At 49.1% G+C, this 19,968-nt stretch overlaps 1 protein-coding gene across 1 annotated transcript in view; it reads left to right on the forward strand.

The window, feature by feature from the left end:
- LOC143959390 (uncharacterized) overlaps nt 1-19,968 on the forward strand; it is a 79,636-nt gene that overhangs the window by 26,188 nt on the left and 33,480 nt on the right. The window contains exons 4-9 of the mRNA XM_077468027.1: nt 5,294-5,374; nt 7,887-8,066; nt 10,624-10,704; nt 13,301-13,381; nt 15,941-16,021; nt 18,534-18,614. Of these exons, the coding sequence (XP_077324153.1) occupies nt 5,294-5,374; nt 7,887-8,066; nt 10,624-10,704; nt 13,301-13,381; nt 15,941-16,021; nt 18,534-18,614 (585 nt within the window). The remainder of the gene's footprint in view (nt 1-5,293; nt 5,375-7,886; nt 8,067-10,623; nt 10,705-13,300; nt 13,382-15,940; nt 16,022-18,533; nt 18,615-19,968) is intronic.

Below are 19,968 nucleotides of genomic sequence, written 5' to 3' on the forward strand. Positions count from 1 at the left end.
ACGTTTCGCGAACGCAGCTGAAAGTTCACGAACCGCAAAGTTTGCGGCGGGCTTCAATGGCAGATGAACTTTAAAAACCTACAGGTCATATTTCCAGCCACAAAATAATTACTAGCTGTGCACACATAGTCCCACCACATGGCCACTGACATAACACATGTATAAAGTGAATCTGGGATCGACAACTACAAGCATTCTTTCTTTATCTGTGAAATTTTGACAATTCAGGACTCAGGAGCGCATGAAGGCAATGGAGGAGAGGAAAGGTCAGGGTAGGATATGAAGAGGGGGCAGGAGATGATCACCAGCACCGTGATAGAGAGCACTGACACCAGCACGGTGATATAGAGTTCTGACACCTGCACCGTGATATAGAGCACTGACACCAGCACCGAGATAGAGAGCACTGACACCAGCACCGTGATATAGAGCACTGACACCAGCACCGTGATATAGAGCACTGACACCAGCACCGTGATATAGAGCACTGACACCAGCACCGTGATATAGAGCACTGACACCAGCACCGTGATATAGAGCACTGACACCCGCACCGTGATATAGAGCACTGACACCAGCACCGTGATATAGAGCACTGACACCAGCACCGTGATATAGAGCACTGACACCAGCACCGTGATAGAGTGCACTGACACCAGCACCGTGATAGAGTGCACTGACACCAGCACCGTGATAGAGTGCACTGACACCAGCACCGTGATAGAGTGCACTGACACCAGCACCGTGATAGAGTGCACTGACACCAGCACCGTGATAGAGTGCACTGACACCAGCACCGTGATAGAGTGCACTGACACCAGCACCGTGATAGAGAGCACTGACACCAGCACCGTGATAGAGTGCACTGACACCAGCACCGTGATAGAGTGCACTGACACCAGCACCGTGATAGAGAGCACTGACAGCAGCACCGATACCAGCAACTCGCTGCTGGGCTCCAAAAATATGACACCGCTCAACCTCTTCAAACAGGAGGGTATGGGCATATAGTACGGCGTGCTTTTTTTTGTAGAAGGAAGTGCCTTGTGTCTTGCTTGTCTTGAACCCTTTGCTCCTCCCATGGGACTTCCTATTTTAGCCATGCCTTTGCACTTCCTGTTTGCAAGATAGATTTTTGAGCTCTTTCCAGCGGAGATCTCCCTGTTGTCACCCGTACTGACGTCCACATCTTCACTACTGCTCATTACCAATCTTTGGCTTGCTCCTCGACTACGCTTCCCTATGATCTCAACCTGCAACCGCTCCTTACCAATCTTTGGTCTCAATAATACTATTCAGCCGTCTTTGGGGAAGTAGATTGGAGAACGTAAGAAGTCGTTTAGAATTGCCAAACAAAAACCCAACGCGGCACAAAATGGCGCCCACACCTCTCTTATTGAGCATTCAAGCTTTTATTCTGACGCCCAATGTGGGGAAAACAAATCATTTCTACTGAAGTCAGAACCGAGGTTTGGAGGGCTTTTCACCGTTTATTGCCCTCTGAGGCTGACTCAAGAGCTGGAGGGCCTTCCATCTGGGAGATTCCATTGGGATCAAACTGGAGATGAAGGTTTCAGTCTCACAGAGATTTTATCTCCTTATTAGTGGAAGTCGTTTTATAATGTCTCAAGTCTCCTCTTTTGTCTCATAATCTGCTTCTTCTCATAGGATTGGGGTGGGCAATTCATTTTCCAATGGGGGCACGTGAGAAACTGGGAATATATGGAGGGCCAAACTATTAGGCTGAACATAAATCTGCTGAAGGAAACTTCCCAGGTGTACGGGTGCACAGAACGAGACATGATATATAAAATACAAATCCATATCGGGAACCAACCCGTATGTAATATAGTGATCTAGCACCTCCTTGGGCCAAACATACACGGGGCCAGCAGAGCAGCCTGTCTATGGGAACCCCGTGATGGTTTTTATATTTGCCCTCTATTGTAATTCACTCCCCTGGAATGTGACATCACATCAAGTCAATGCCGACCAGTGCGGGCAAAGATTCCATCCCTTACCTGTTGGGGTGGAGACTAGAGCTGGACCTGGCAACATCTTCACACATGCCCTCACCACCATCATATCCTTGTTGCTCACCTCCAATAGTCTACCTCAGTCATTCGTGGTGCGGCGTCACACTTTCTTCATGGCTGGAGCCTTTTAGAAAGGGCTGATGTGTGACCACCGCCATCTTAGTGACTGGCGGACCAATAAGGCCAGAAGCACAGCTATCGCTAACCTGTTGACTGCCCGCCCCGGTCCAGGGAACCCGCACTCCTCCCCCAGAGTCAGAGTAGTGAAAAACCCGCTGGGGGAGAAAATAATGCCACTGCCATCTCTTGTAGACACCTGATCTTCAGGACATTACGGTGAAGGTGCCTAGGCACGCACACACAGAGTGTTATCTTCCCTCAACCAGGAGCTCCTTCTTCACACTTCTCCATTCTGTAGCTCGGCAGGTCTATTCAGATCCTCATGTTGGTGTGTCCAAAGGGTATTGGTGTAACTAGGGCCCCCATCAGGGCCCAGGTGCAAGAAACCTTAAAGGGCTCCCCTGAGGAGTTTCCGGGATACCCCCCATGGTGGCTGAAACCATGAAGAGCCCCCCTGAGCCCTATCCAGGACCCCCCCCATGGTGGCTGGAACCATAAAGGGCCCCCTGAGCGCTGGCTGGGACACCCTCATGGTGGCTGAAACCATTAAGGGCCCCCCTGAGCCCTGGCCGGGACCCCCCCATGGTGGCTGTACAGGGGACCAATAGCCCTGTGACCCCTGAACATACACCCCTTCTATCTCGGATTAGAGGGGAGCCGCACTGGGGGCCCCCTGGAGCATGGGGCTGAGTTGTAATTGAGACCCCTGTGACCCCCGAGCATACACCCCTCCTATCCAGGATTAGAGGGGAGCCGCACTAGGGGCCCCCTGGATTATGGGGCTGAATTGTAATTGAGACCTCTGTGACCCCCGAGCATACACCCCTCCTATCCAGGATTAGAGGGAGCCGCACTGGGGGTCCCCCGGAGTATGGGGCTGAGTTGCAATTGAGACCCCTGTGACCCCTGAACATTCACCCCTCCTATCCAGGATTAGAGGGCACTAGATAGAATCCTCCCTGGTTGGGCTGGAGAAAGGTTGCTTGTGAGCACATCACCAGAACTCTGGATCTTCTGACAGGACCCCTCTGACCACAGTTGCTGAGCTCCTCCTGGCTTCACTCTCGTGGTCGGCCGTTTCACATTCCAAATACATTATAAACAGGTCTCAATGTGGTTCCATTTCTTGGGTAGCTCAGCTTTGCTTGTATGTCTGTGCTGACTATCTCCCAAGTCCAAATGTGTCTGCTGTGTCTGGCCATGTCTCTTCTTGCAGAGCCACCTGAGATGCTGGGCAGATCCCTGGGCAATTCCTTGACCAATCTTGCCTTGTGTCTTGTTTGTCTTGAACCTTGAACCCTTTGCTCCTCCCATGAACTTATTCATAAGTTAACCTATTTTAGCCATGCCTTTGCACCTCTCGTTTGCCAGATTATTGAGCTCTCTCCAGCGGAGATCTCCCTCTTGTCACTGCTGCTAATGTCCCTATCTTCCCTACTGCTCATTACCGACCTTTGGCTTGCTCCTCTTCTATGCTTCCCTATGATCCCAAACTGCAATCAATCGTTGCCGACCTTTGGCTTGTTTACCAATTACACTTCTGCTCACTCCCTACCTGCTTTATCTGCTTCTGGACCCCGGCTTGTTCCCCTCCTGATGGGGCGATCCTGAGGACCGCAACCTGGCACTAAAATGCAGCAAAACCCATCCCCTCCATCAGAAGCTAAGGTGAACACCGGTTAGTGCTTACAGTCCACACCACGGTTGAGCTTGCCTCATCTACCAGGCTGACCTGCTTATATACCTATCCTGCTGTTTGGTGGGAGCCTCTCTACTAATATCATCCGTACTGACGTCCACATCTTCACTACTGCTCATTACCGACCTTTGGCTTGCTCCTCGACTACGCTTCCCTATGATCTCAATCTGCAATCGCTCCTTACCAATCTTTGCCTTGTTTACCAACTACGCTTTTGCTTGATGCCTACCTGCTATATCTGCTATTGGCCCCAAGCTTGGTCCCCTCCTGGTGGAGCTATCCTGAGGACCGCAACATGATACTAACATGCAACAAACACCATCCCCACCATCAGGAGCTCTGGTGAACACTGGTTAGTGCTTACAGTCTGCACCTTGGTTGAGCTTGCCTCATCTACCAGGATGACCTGCTTGTATACCTATCCTGCTGTTTGGTGGAAGCCTCTCTACTAAAATAGCATCTAGTCTCCATGCCTGACCCTTGACCATGACACCAAAGCTTACAAACAGTCCATAACAAAAATGGTACACCATTCACCTTCTCATTGTGTCTCCTCCACCCTCAAACAGTGCGTGGAACTTCCTTAATTCCTTTACCAATCTTGCCTTGTGTCTTGTTTGTCTTGAACCCTTTGCTCCTCCCATGGGACTTCCTATTTTAGCCATGCTTTTGCACTTCCTGTTTGCAAGATAGATTTTTGAGCCCTTTCCAGTGGAGATCTCCCTGTTGTCACCCGTACTGACGTCCACATCTTCACTACTGCTCATTACCGACCTTTGGCTTGCTCCACGACTACGCTTTCCTATGATCTCAACCTGCAACCGCTCCTTACCAACCTTTGCCTTGTTTACCAACTACGCTTTTGCTTGATGGCTATCTGCTATATCTGCTATTGGCCCCAAGCTTGGTCCCCTCCTGGTGGAGCGATCCTGAGGACCCGTAACATGATACTAACATGCAACAAAACCCATCCCCACCATCAGGAGCTCTGGTGAACACCGGTTATTGCTTAGAGTCTGCTCCTCGGTTGAGCTTGCCTCATTTGCCAGGATGACCTCACCTTCTACTTGGGTCTCCTCCACCCTTAGTCGTGGAGTGGTCCTCTTCCAGGACTGCAGCATAGCCCATCAAGCAGTAAATCTCCAGCACACACGGGGTTCCTCCAGAATCTTCTTTATTGAACACGCCTGAAAACACAGGGTGACCCTCTGCTGTGCTTCAGCCTCTTAGGGCTTTAATTGATGAAGGCCTTTAGAGGCTGAAACGCGTCAGCAGGTTGTCCCGTGTTCTTGTGCATGTTCAATGAAGAAGATTTTGGAGGAGCTATGTGTGTGCTGGAGATTTGCTGTTTTGGCAAACACAGACCTGAGATCGGCAATGGAGATGTGAGAAGTTTGTATCCCACATGATGTTCATTATGGGTCATTTTCCTTCACAGATTCCACCATATCCAGTACCTCCAGCACCTCCATCTCTCCATCGCCAACAACATCATCCCAGACTCCTGAAACCATCACAGGTACACCAATGTCTTCAGCTTTCTTACTGGTCTTCCACCATATTTCCTGAACCAGTGCCAGGGGGTCTAGGTATCCTAGAGGTGTCAGTAATACAATTCAGCCGTCTTTGGGGAAGTAGATCGGAGAACGTAAGAAGTCATTTAGAATTGCCAAATAAAAACCCAACGCGGCACAAAATGGCGCCCACACCACTCTTATCGAGCATACACGCTTTTATTCTGGCGCCCGATGTGGGGAAAATAAATCATTTCTACTAAAGTCAGAACCGAGGTTTGGAGGGCTTTTCACCTTTTATTGCCCTCTGAGGCTGACTCAAGAGCTGGAGGGCCTTTCATCTGGAAGATTCCATTGGGATCAAACTGGAGATGAAGGTTTCAGTCTCACAGAGATTTTATCTCCTTATTAGTGGAAGTCGTTTTATAATGTCTCAAGTCTTCTCTTTTGTCTCATAATCTGCTTCTTCTCATAGGATTGGGGTGGGCAATTCATTTTCCAATGGGGCCACGTGAGAAACTGGGAATATATGGAGGGCCAAACTATAAACCATAAAGGGCTGCCTCTGAACCCTGGCTGAGACCCCCCATGGTGGCTGAAAACATAAAGGGCCCCCCTGAGCCCTGGCCGGGACCCCCCCATGGTGGCAGTACAGGGGACCAATAGCCCTGTGACCCCTGTACATACACCCCTCCTATCCCGGACTAGAGGGGAGCTGCACTGGGGGCCCCCTGGAGTATGGGGCTGAGTTGCAATTGAGACCCCTTTGACCCCTGAACATACACCCCTCCTATTCAGGATTAGAGGGAGCCGCACTGGGGGCCCCCTGGAGTATGGGGCCGAGTTCTAATTGAGACCCCTATGACCCCTCAACATAACCCCTCCTATCCATGATTAGAGGAGAGCTGCACTGGGGCCCCCTGGAGTATGGGGCTGAGATGTATTTGAGACCCCTCTACATACACCCTGCTATCCAGGATTAGAGGGCACTAGATAGATTCCTCCCTGGTTGGGCTGGAGAAAGGTTGCTTGTGAGCACATCACCAGAACTCTGGATCTTCTGACAGGACCCCTCTGACCACAGTTGCTGCGCTCCTCCTGGCTTCACTCTCGTGGTCGGCCGTTTCACAATCCAAATACATTATAAACAGGTCTCAATGTGGTTCCATTTCTTGGGTAGCTCAGCTTTGCTTGTATGTCTGTGCTGACTATCTCCCAAGTCCAAATGTGTCTGCTGTGTCTGGCCATGTCTCTTCTTGCAGAGCCACCTGAGATGCTGGACAGATCCCTGGGCAATTCCTTGACCAATCTTGCCTTGTGTCTTGTTTGTCTTGAACCTTGAACCCTTTGCTCCTCCCATGAACTTCCTATTCCTACTTTTGCACTTCCTGTTTGCCAGATTATTGAGCTCTCTCCAGCGGAGATCTCCCTCTTGTCACTCGTGCTGATGTCCCTATCTTCCCTACTGCTCATTACTGACCTTTGGCTTGCTCATATTCTATGCTTCCCTATGATCCCAAACTGCAACCAATCGTTACTGACCTTTGGCTTGTTTACCAATTACACTTCTGCTCACTCCCTACCTGCTTTATCTGCTTCTGGACCCCGGCTTGTTCCCCTCCTGGTGGGGCGATCCTGAGGAGCACAACCTGGTACTAAAATGCAGCAAAACCCATCCCCTCCATCAGAAGCTCTGGTGAACACCGGTTAGTGCTTAGAGTCCACACCACGGCTGAGCTTGCCTCATCTACCAGGCTGACCTGCTTATATACCTATCCTGCTGTTTGGTGGGAGCCTCTCTACTAATATCATTTGTACTGACGTCCACATCTTCACTACTGCTCATTACCGACCTTTGGCTTGCTCCTTGACTACACTTCCCTATGATCTCAATCTGCAACCGCTCATTACCAACCTTTGCCTTGTTTACCAACTACGCTTTTGCTTGATGCCTACCTGCTATATCTGCTATTGGCCCCAAGCTTGTTCCACTCTTGGCGGAGCAATCTTGAGGACCCGTAACATGGTACTAACATGCAACAAAACCCATCCCCACCATCAGGAGCTCTGGTGAACACCGGATATTGCTTAGAGTCTGCACCTCGGTTGAGCTTGCCTCATTTGCCAGGGTGACCTCGCCTTCAACTTGGGTCTCCTCCACCCTTAGTCCGTGGAGTGGTCCTCTTCCAGGACTGCAGCATAGCCCATCAAGCAGTAAATCTCCAGCACACACGGGGTCCTCCAGAATATTCTTTATTGAACACGCCTGAAAACACAGGGTGACCCTCTGCTGTGCTTCAGCCTCTTAGGGCTTTAATTGATGAAGGCCTTAAGAGGCTGAAACACGTCAGGAGGTTGTCCCGTGTTCTTGTGCATGTTCAATGAAGAAGATTTTGGAGGAGCTATGTGTGTGCTGGAGATCTGCTGTTTTGGCAAACATAGACCTGAGATCGGCAATGGAGATGTGAGAAGTTTGTATCCCACATGATGTTCATTATGGGTCATTTTCCTTCACAGATTCCACCATATCCAGTACCTCCAGCACCTCCAGCTCTCCATCGCCAACAACATCTTCCCAGAGCCCCAAAAGCGTCACAAGTACACCAATGTCTTCAGCTTCCACCATATCCAGTACCTCCAGCACCTCCATCTCTCCATCGCCAACAACATCATCCCAGACTCCTGAAACCATCACAGGTACACCAATGTCTTCAGCTTTCTTACTGGTCTTCCACCATATTTCCTGAACCAGTGCCAGGGGGTCTAGGTATCCTAGAGGTGTCAGTAATACAATTCAGCCGTCTTTGGGGAAGTAGATCGGAGAACGTAAGAAGTCATTTAGAATTGCCAAATAAAAACCCAACGCGGCACAAAATGGCGCCCACACCTCTCTTATCTAACATACACGCTTTTATTCTGATGCCCGATGTGGGGAAAAGAAATAATTTCTACTAAAGTCAGAACCGAGGTTTGGAGGGCTTTTCACCTTTTATTGCCCGCTGAGGCTGACTCAAGAGCTGGAGGGCCTTCCATCTGGGAGATTCCATTGGGATCAAACTGGAGATGAAGGTTTCAGTCTCACAGAGATTTTATCTCCTTATTAGTGGAAGTCGTTTTATAATGTCTCAAGTCTCCTCTTTTGTCTCATAATCTGCTTCTTCTCATAGGATTGGGGTGGGCAATTCATTTTCCAATGGGGCCACGTGAGAAACTGGGAATATATGGAGGACAGAAATTTTAGGTTGAACTTAAATCTGCTGAAGGAAACTTCCCAGGTGTACGGGTGCACAGAACGAGACATGATATATAAAATACAAATCCATATCGGGAACCAACCCGTATGTAATATAGTGATCTAGAACCTCCTTGGGCCAAACATACATGGGGCCAGCAGAGCAGCCTGTCTATGGGAACCCAGTGATGGTTTTTATATTTTCCCTCTATTGTAATTCACTCCCCTGGAATGTGACATCACATCATGTCAATGCCGAGCAGTGCGGGCAAAGATTCCATCCCTTACCTGTTGGGGTGGAGACTAGAACTGGACCTGGCAACATCGTCACACATGCCCTCACCACCATCATATCCTTGTTGCTCACCTCCAATGGTCTACCTCAGTCATTTGTGGTGCGGCGTCACCCTTTCTTCATGGCTGAAGCCTTTTAGAAAGGGCGGAAGTGTGACCACCGTCCAAATGTGTCTGCTGTGTCTGGCCATGTCTCTTCTTGCAGAGTCACCTGAGATGCTGGGCAGATCCCTGGACAATTCCTTGACCAATCTTGCCTTGTGTCTTGTTTGTCTTGAACCCTTTGCTCCTCCCATGAACTTCCTATTCTTACTTTTGCACTTATTGTTTGCCAGATTATTGAGCTCTCTCCAGTGAAGATCTGCCTCTTGTCACTCCTGCTGACGTCCTTATCTTCGCTACTGCTCATTACCGACCTTTGGCTTGCTCCTTGACTACGCTTCCCTATGATCCCAAACTGCAACCAATCATTACTGACCTTTGGCTTGTTTACCAACTACACTTCTGCTCACTCCCTACCTGCTTTATCTGCTTCTGGGCCCCGGCTTGTTCCCCTCCTGGTGGGGCAATCCTGAGGACTGCAACCTGATACTAAGATGCAGCAAAACCCATCCCCTACATCAGAAGCTGTGGTGAACACCGGTTAGTGCTTAGAGTCTGCGCCACGGTTGAGCTTGCCTCATCTACCAGGGTGACCTGCTTATATACCTATCCTGCTGTTTGGTGGAAGCCTCTCTACTAATATAGCTACTGGTCTCCATGCCTGACCCTTGACCATGACATCAAAGCTTGCAAACAGAGTCCATAAGAAAAATGATACACCATTCACCTTCTCATTGGGTCTCCTCCACCCTCAAATAGTGTGTGGAACTTCCTTAATTCCTTGACCAATCTTGCCTTGTGCCTTGTTTGTCTTGAACCCTTTGCTCCTCCCATGGGACTTCCTCTTTTAGCCATGCCTTTGCACTTCCTGTTTGCAAGATAGATTTTTGAGCCCTTTCCAGCGGTGATCTCCCTGTTGTCACCCGTACTGACGTCCACATCTTCACTACTGCTCATTACCGACCTTTGACTTGCTCTTCGACAACGCTTCCCTATGATCTCAACCTGCAACCGCTCCTTACCAACCTTTGCCTTGTTTACCAACTACGCTTTTGCTTGATGCCTACCTGCTATATCTGCTATTGGCCCCAAGCTTGGTCCCCTCCTGGTGGAGCTATCCTGAGGACTGCAACATGGTACTAACATGCAACAAAACCCATCCCCACCATCAGGAGCTCTGGTGAACACCGGTTAGTGCTTAGAGTCTGCACCTTGGTTGAGCTTGCCTCATTTGCCAGGGTGAACTCGCCTTCTACTTGGGTCTCCTCCACCCTTAGTCGTGGAGTGGTCCTCTTCCAGGACTGCAGCATAGCCCATCAAGCAGTAAATCTCCAGCACACACGGGGCTCCTCCAGAATATTCTTTATTGAACACGCTGAAAACAAAGGGTGACCTTCTGGTGTGCTTCAGCCTCTTAGGGCTTTAATTGATGAAGGCCTTAAGAGGTTGAAACGCGTCAGCAGGTTGTCCCGTGTTCTTGTGCATGTTCAATGAAGAAGATTTTGGAGGAGCTATGTGTGTGCTGGAGATTTGCTGTTTTGGCAAACACAGACCTGAGATTGGCAATGGAGATGTGAGAAGTTTGTATCCCACATGATGTTCATTATGGGTCATTTTCCTTCACAGCTTCCACCATATCCAGTACCTCCAGCACCTCCATCTCTCCATCGCCAACAACATCATCCCAGACTCCTGAAACCATCACAGGTACACCAATGTCTTCAGCTTTCTTACTGGTCTTCCACCATATTTCCTGAACCAGTGCCAGGGGGTCTAGGTATCCTAGAGGTGTCAGTAATACAATTCAGCCGTCTTTGGGGAAGTAGATCGGAGAACGTAAGAAGTCATTTAGAATTGCCAAATAAAAACCCAACGCGGCACAAAATGGCGCCCACACCTCTCTTATCGAGCATACACGCTTTTATTCTGACGCCCGATGTGGGGGATATAAATCATTTCTTCTGAAGTCAGAACCGAGGTTTGGAGGGCTTTTCACCTTTTATTGCCCGCTGAGGCTGACTCAAGAGCTGGAGGGCCTTCCATCTGGGGGATTCCATTGGGATCAAACTGGAGATGAAGGTTTCAGTCTCACAGAGATTTTATCTCCTTATTAGTGGAAGTCGTTTTATAATGTCTCAAGTCTCCTCTTTTGTCTCATAATCTGCTTCTTCTCATAGGATTGGGGTGGGCAATTCATTTTCCAATGGGGCCACGTGAGAAACTGGGAATATATGTTGGGCCAAACTATAAACCATAAAGGGGTGCCTCTGAACCCTGGCTGAGACCCCCCATGGTGGCTGAAAACATAAAGGGCCCCCCTGAGCCCTGGCTGGGACCCCCCATGGTGGCAGTACAGGGGACCAATAGCCCTGTGACCCCTGTACATACACCCCTCCTATCCCGGATTAGAGGGGAGCTGCACTGGGGGCCCCCTGGAGTATGGGGCTGAGTTGTAATTGAGACCCCTCTACATACACCCTCCTATCCAGGATTAGAGGGCACTAGATAGATTCCTCCCTGATTGGGCTGGAGAAAGGTTGCTTGTGAGCACATCACCAGAACTCTGGATCTTCTGGCAGGACCACTCTGACCACAGTTGCTGCGCTCCTCCTGGCTTCACTCTCGTGGTCGGCCGTTTCACATTTCAAATACATTATAAACAGGTCTCAATGTGGTTCCATTTCTTGGGTAGCTCAGCTTTGCTTGTATGTCTGTGCTGACTATCTCCAAAGTCCAAATGTGTCTGCTGTGTCTGGCCATGTCTCTTCTTGCAGAGCCACCTGAGATGCTGGACAGATCCCTGGACAATTCCTTGACCAATCTTGCCTTGTGTCTTGTTTGTCTTGAACCTTGAACCCTTTGCTCCTCCCATGAACTTCCTATTCCTACTTTTGCACTTCCTGTTTGCCAGATTATTGAGCTCTCTCCAGTGGAGATCTCCCTCTTGTTACTCGTGCGGACGTCCATATCTTCGCTACTGTTCATTACCGACCTTTGGCTTGCTCATCTTCTATGCTTCCCTATGATCCCAAACTGCAACCAATCATTACCGACCTTTGGCTTGTTTACCAATTACACTTCTGCTCACTCCCTACCTGCTTTTTCTGCTTCTGGACCCCGGCTTGTTCCCCTCCTGGTGGGGCGATCCTGAGGACTGCAACCTGGTACTAACATGCAACAAAACCCATCCCCACCATCAGGAGCTCTGGTGAACACCGGTTAGTGCTTAGAGTCCACACCACGGTTGAGCTTGCCTCATCTACCAGGGATACCTGCTTGTATACCTATCCCGCTGTTTGGTGGAAGCCTCTCTACTAATATAGCATCTAGTCTCCATGCCTGACCCTAGACCATGACACCAAAGCTTGCAAACAGTCCATAACAAAAACGGTACACCATTCACCTTCTCATTGGGTCTCCTCCACCCTCAAATAGTGTGTGGAACTTCCTTAATTCCTTGACCAATCTTGTCTTGTGTCTTGTTTGTCTTGAACCCTTTGCTCCTCCCATGGGACTTCCTATTTTAGCCATGCCTTTGCACTTCCTGTTTGCAAGATAGATTTTTGAGCCCTCTCCAGCGGAGATCTCCCTGTTGTCACCCGTACTGACGTCCACATCTTCACTACTGCTCATTACCGACCTTTGGCTTGCTCCGCGACTACGCTTCCCTATGATCTCAACCTGCAACCGCTCCTTACCAACCTTTGGCTTGTTTACCAACTACGCTTTTGCTTGATGCCTACCTGCTATATCTGCTATTGGCCCCAAGCTTGGTCCCCTGCTGGTGGAGCTATCCTGAGGACCGCAACATGGTACTAACATGCAACAAAACCCATCCCCACCATCGGGAGCTCTGGTGAACATCGGTTAGTGCTTAGAGTCTGCCCCTTGGTTGAGCTTGCCTCATTTGCAAGGGTGAACTCGCCTTCTACTTGGGTCTCCTCCACCCTTAGTCGTGGAGTGGTCCTCTTCCAGGACTGCAGCATAGCCCATCAAGCAGTAAATCTCCAGCACACATGGGGTTCCTCCAGAATATTCTTTATTGAACACGCCTGAAAACACAGGGTGACCCTCTGCTGTGCTTCAGCCTCTTAGGGCTTTAATTGATGAAGGACTTAAGAGGTTGAAACACGTCAGCAGGTTGTCCCGTGTTCTTGTGCATGTTCAATGAAGAAGATTTTGGAGGAGCTATGTGTGTGCTGGAGATCTGCTGTTTTGGCAAACACAGACCTGAGATCGGCAATGGAGATGTGAAAAGTTTGTATCCCACATGATGTTCATTATGGGTCATTTTCCTTCACAGATTCCACCATATCCAGTACCTCCAGCACCTCCATCTCTCCATCGCCAACAACATCTTCCCAGACTCCTGAAACCATCACAGGTACACCAATGTCTTCAGCTTTCTTACTGGTCTTCCACCATATTTCCTGAACCAGTGCCAGGGGGTCTAGGTATCCTAGAGGTGTCAGTAATACAATTCAGCCGTCTTTGGGGAAGTAGACCGGAGAACGTAAGAAGTCATTTAGAATTGCCAAATAAAAACCCAACGCGGCACAAAATGGCACCCACACCTCTCTTATCGAGAATACACGCTTTTATTCTGGCGCCCGATGTGGGGAAAAGAAATCATTTCTACTAAAGTCAGAACCGAGGTTTGGAGGGCTTTTCACCTTTCATTGCCCGCTGAGGCTGACTCAAGAGCTGGAGGGCCTTCCATCTGGAAGATTCCATTGGGATCAAACTGGAGATGAAGGTTTCAGTCTCACAGAGATTTTATCTCCTTATTAGTGGAAGTCGTTTTATAATGTCTCAAGTCTCCTCTTTTGTCTCATAATCTGCTTCTTCTCATAGGATTGGGGTGGGCAATTCATTTTCCAATGGGGCCACGTGAGAAACTGGGAATATATGGAGGACAGAAATTTTAGGTTGAACTTAAATCTGCTGAAGGAAACTTCCCAGGTGTACGGGTGCACAGAACGAGACATGATATATAAAATACAAATCCATATCGGGAACCAACCGGTATGTAATATAGTGATCTAGAACCTCCTTGGGCCAAACATACACGGGGCCAGCAGAGCAGCCTGTCTATGGGAACCCCGTGATGGTTTTTATATTTTCCCTCTATTGTAATTCACTCCCCTGGAATGTGACATCACATCAAGTCAATGCCGACCAGTGCGGGCAAAGATTCCATCCCTTACCTGTTGGTTAGGAGAGTAGAACTGGACCTGACAACATCATCACACATGCCCTCACCACCATCATATCCTTGTTGCTCACCTCCAATGGTCTACCTCAGTCATTTGTGGTGCGGCGTCACACTTTCTTTATGGCTGAAGCCTTTTAGAAAGAGCGGAAGTGTGACCACCGTCCAAATGTGTCTGCTGTGTCTGGCCATGTCTCTTCTTGCAGAGCCACCTGAGATGCTGGACAGATCCCTGGGCAATTCCTTGACCAATCTTGCCTTGTGTCTTGTTTGTCTTGAACCCTTTGCTCCTCCCATGAACTTCCTATTCTTACTTTTGCACTTATTGTTTGCCAGATTATTGAGCTCTCTCCAGTGGAGATCTGCCTCTTGTCAGTCGTGCTGATGTCCTTATCTTGGCTACTGCTCATTACCGACCTTTGGCTTGCTCCTTGACTACGCTTCCCTATGATCCCAAACTGCAACCAATCATTACTGACCTTTTGGCTTGTTTACCAATTACACTTCTGCTCACTCCCTACCTGCTTTATCTGCTTCTGGGCCCCGGTTTGTTCCCCTCCTGGTGGGGCAATCCTGAGGACTGCAACCTGCTACTAAGATACAGCAAAACCAATCCCCTCCATCAGGAGCTCTGGTGAACACCGGTTAGTGCTTAGAGTCTGCGCCACGGTTGAGCTTGCCTCATCTACCAGGGTGACCTGCTTGTATACCTCTCCTGCTGTTTGGTGGAAGCCTCTCTACTAATATAGCATCTAGTCTCCATGCCTGACCCTTGACCATGACACCAAAGCTTGCAAACACAGTCCATAACAAAAACGGTACACCGTTCACCTTCTCATTGGGTCTCCTCCACCCTCAAACAGTGCGTGAAACTTCCTTAATTCCTTGACCAATCTTGCCTTGCGTCTTGCTTGTCTTGAACCCTTTGCTCCTCCCATGGGACTTCCTATTCTAGCCATGCCTTTGCACTTCCTCTTTGCAAGATAGATTTTTAAGCTCTCTCCAGTGGAGATCTCCCTGTTGTCACCCGTACTGACATCCACATCGTCACTACTGCTCATTACTGACCTTTGGCTTGCTCTTCGACTACGCTTCCCTATGATCTCAACCTGCAACCGCTCCTTACCAACCTTTGCCTTGTTTACCAACTACGCTTTTGCTTGATGCCTACCTGCTATATCTGCTATTGGCCCCAAGCTTGGTCCCCTGCTGGTGGAGCTATCCTGAGGACCGCAAAATGGTACTAACATGCAACAAAACCCATCCCCACCATCAGGAGCTCTGGTGAACACCGGTTAGTGCTTAGTGTCTGCACCTTGGTTGAGCTTGCCTCATTTGCCAGGGTGACCTCACCTTCTACTTGGGTCTCCTCCACCCTTAGTCGTGGAGTGGTCCTCTTCCAGGACTGCAGCATAGCCCATCAAGCAGTAAATCTCCAGCACACACGGGGCTCCTCCAGAATCTTCTTTATTGAACACGCCTGAAAACAAAGGGTGACCCTCTGGTGTGCTTCAGCCTCTTAGGGCTTTAATTGATGAAGGCCTTAAGAGGTTGAAACACGTCAGCAGGTTGTCCCGTGTTCTTGTGCATGTTCAATGAAGAAGATTTTGGAGGAGCTATGTGTGTGCTGGAGATCTGCTGTTTTGGCAAACACAGACCTGAGATCGGCAATGGAGATGTGAGAAGTTTGTATCCCACATGATGTTCATTATGGGTCATTTTCCTTCACAGATTCCACCATATCCAGTACCTCCAGCACCTCCATCTCTCCATCGCCAACAACATCATCCCAGACTCCTGAAACCATCACAGGTACACCAATGTCTTCAGCTTTCTTACTGGTCTTCCACCATATTTCCTGAACCAGTGCCAGGGGGTCTAGGTATCCTAGAGGTGTCAGTAATACAATTCAGCCGTCTTTGGGGAAGTAGATCGGAGAACGTAAGAAGTCATTTAGAATTGCCAAATAAAATCCCAACGCGGCACAAAATGGCGCCCACACCTCTCTTATCGAGCATACACGCTTTTATTCTGACGCCCGATGTGGGGAAAAGAAATCATTTCTACTAAAGTCAGAACCGAGGTTTGGAGGGCTTTTCACCGTTTATTGCCCGCTGAGGCTGACTCAAGAGCTGGAGGGCCTTCCATCTGGAAGATTCCATTGGGATCAAACTGGAGATGAAGGTTTCAGTCTCACAGAGATTTTATCTCCTTATTAGTGGAAGTCGTTTTATAATGTCTCAAGTCTCCTCTTTTGTCTCATAATCTGCTTCTTCTCATAGGATTGGGGTGGGCAATTCATTTTCCAATGGGGCCACGTGAGAAACTGGGAATATATGGAGGGCCAAACTATAAACCATAAAGGGCTGCCTCTGAACCCTGGCTGAGACCCCCCATGGTGGCTGAAAACATAAAGGGCCCCCCTGAGCCCTGGCCGGGACCCCCCCATGGTGGCAGTACAGGGGACCAATAGCCCTGTGACCCCTGTACATACACCCCTCCTATCCCGGACTAGAGGGGAGCTGCACTGGGGCCCCCCTGGAGTATGGGGCTGAGTTGCAATTGAGACCCCTGTGACCGCTGAACATACACCCCTCCTATTCAGGATTAGAGGGAGCCGCACTGGGGGCCCCCTGGAGTATGGGGCCGAGTTCTAATTGAGACCCCTATGACCCCTCAACATAACCCCTCCTATCCATGATTAGAGGAGAGCCGCACTGGGGCCCCCTGGAGTATGGGGCTGAGTTGTATTTGAGACCCCTCTACATACACCCTCCTATCCAGGATTAGAGGGCACTAGATAGATTCCTCCCTGGTTGGGCTGGAGAAAGGTTGCTTGTGAGCACATCACCAGAACTCTGGATCTTCTGACAGGACCCCTCTGACCACAGTTGCTGCGCTCCTCCTGGCTTCACTCTCGTGGTCGGCCGTTTCACAATCCAAATACATTATAAACAGGTCTCAATGTGGTTCCATTTCTTGGGTAGCTCAGCTTTGCTTGTATGTCTGTGCTGACTATCTCCCAAGTCCAAATGTGTCTGCTGTGTCTGGCCATGTCTCTTCTTGCAGAGCCACCTGAGATGCTGGACAGATCCCTGGGCAATTCCTTGACCAATCTTGCCTTGTGTCTTGTTAGTCTTGAACCTTGAACCCTTTGCTCCTCCCATGAACTTCCTATTCCTACTTTTGCACTTCCTGTTTGCCAGATTATTGAGCTCTCTCCAGCGGAGATCTCCCTCTTGTCACTCGTGCTGATGTCCCTATCTTCCCTACTGCTCATTACTGACCTTTGGCTTGCTCCTCTTCTATGCTTCCCTATGATCCCAAACTGCAACCAATCGTTACTGACCTTTGGCTTGTTTACCAATTACACTTCTGCTCACTCCCTACCTGCTTTATCTGCTTCTGGACCCCGGCTTGTTCCCCTCCTGGTGGGGCGATCCTGAGGAGCACAACCTGGTACTAAAATGCAGCAAAACCCATCCCCTCCATCAGAAGCTCTGGTGAACACCGGTTAGTGCTTAGAGTCCACACCACGGCTGAGCTTGCCTCATCTACCAGGCTGACCTGCTTATATACCTATCCTGCTGTTTGGTGGGAGCCTCTCTACTAATATCATTTGTACTGACGTCCACATCTTCGCTACTGCTCATTACCGACCTTTGGCTTGCTCCTTGACTACACTTCCCTATGATCTCAATCTGCAACCGCTCATTACCAACCTTTGCCTTGTTTACCAACTACGCTTTTGCTTGATGCCTACCTGCTATATCTGCTATTGGCCCCTAGCTTGTTCCCCTCCTGGTGGAGCGATCCTGAGGACCCGTAACATGGTACTAACATGCAACAAAACCCATCCCCACCATCAGGAGCTCTGGTGAACACCGGATATTGCTTAGAGTCTGCTCCTCGGTTGAGCTTGCCTCATTTGTCAGGGTGACCTCACTTTCTACTTGGGTCTCCTCCACCCTTAGTCGTGGAGTGGTCCTCTTCCAGGACTGCAGCATAGCCCATCAAGCAGTAAATCTCCAGCACACACGGGGATCCTCCAGAATATTCTTTATTGAACACGCCTGAAAACACAGGGTGACCCTCTGGTGTGCTTCAGCGTCTTAGGGCTTTAATTGATAAAGGCCTTAAGAGGCTGAAACACGTCAGGAGGTTGTCCCGTGTTCTTGTGCATGTTCAATGAAGAAGATTTTGGAGGAGCTATGTGTGTGCTGGAGATCTGCTGTTTTGGCAAACATAGACCTGAGATCGGCAATGGAGATGTGAGAAGTTTGTATCCCACATGATGTTCATTATGGGTCATTTTCCTTCACAGATTCCACCATATCCAGTACCTCCAGCACCTCCATCTCTCCATCGCCAACAACATCATCACAGACTCCTGAAACCATCACAGGTACACCAATGTCTTCAGCTTTCTTACTGGTCTTCCACCATATTTCCTGAACCAGTGCCAAGGGGTCTAGGTATCCTAGAGGTGTCAGTAATACAATTCAGCCGTCTTTGGGGAAGTAGATCGGAGAACGTAAGAAGTCATTTAGAATTGCCAAACAAAAACCCAACACGGCACAAAATGGCGCCCACACCTCTCTTATCGAGAATACACGCTTTTATTCTGGCGCCCGATGTGGGGGATATCAATCATTTCTACTAAAGTCAGAACCGAGGTTTGGAGGACTTTTCACCTTTTATTGCCCTCTGAGGCTGACTCAAGAGCTGGAGGGCCTTCCATCTGGGAGATTCCATTGGGATCAAACTGGAGATGAAGGTTTCAGTCTCACAGAGATTTTATCTCCTTATTAGTGGAAGTCGTTTTATAATGTCTCAAGTCTTCTCTTTTGTCTCATAATCTGCTTCTTCTCATAGGATTGGGGTGGGCAATTCATTTTCCAATGGGGCCACGTGAGAAACTGGGAATATATGGAGGGCCAAACTATTAGGCTGAACTTAAATCTGCTGAAGGAAACTTCCCAGGTGTACGGGTGCACAGAACGAGACATGATATATAAAATACAAATCCATATCGGGAACCAACCCGTATGTAATATAGTGATCTAGAACCTCCTTGGGCCAAACATACACGGGGCCAGCAGAGCAGCCTGTCTATGGGAACCCCGTGATGGTTTTTATATTTTTCCTCTATTGTAATTCACTCCCCTGCAATGTGACATCACATCAAGTCAATGCCGACTAGTGCGGGCAAAGATTCCATCCCTTACCTGTTGGGGTGGAGACTAGAGCTGGACCTGGCAACATCGTCACACATGCCCTCACCACCATCATATCCTTGTTGCTCACCTCCAATGGTCTACCTCAGTCATTCGTGGTGCGGCGTCACCCTTTCTTCATGGCTGAAGCCTTTTAGAAAGAGCGGAAGTGTGACCACCATCCAAATGTGTCTGCTGTGTCTGGCCATGTCTCTTCTTGCAGAGCCACCTGAGATGCTGGGCAGATCCCTGGACTATTCCTTGACCAATCTTGCCTTGTGTCTTGTTTGTCTTGAACCCTTTGCTCCTCCCATGAACTTCCTATTCTTACTTTTGCACTTATTGTTTGCCAGATTATTGAGCTCTCTCCAGTGGAGATCTACCTCTTGTCACTCCTGCTGACGTCCTTATCTTCGCTACTGCTCATTACCGACCTTTGGCTTGCTCCTCGACTACGCTTCCCTATGATCCCAAACTGCAACCAATCATTACTGACCTTTGGCTTGTTTACTAATTACACTTCTGCTCACTCCCTACCTGCTT

This window comes from Lithobates pipiens, unplaced genomic scaffold (genome assembly GCF_037356315.1).
Source record: "Lithobates pipiens isolate NorthernLeopardFrog02 unplaced genomic scaffold, aLitPip1_a1.2 Scaffold_73, whole genome shotgun sequence".
NCBI lineage: Eukaryota > Metazoa > Chordata > Amphibia > Anura > Ranidae > Lithobates > Lithobates pipiens.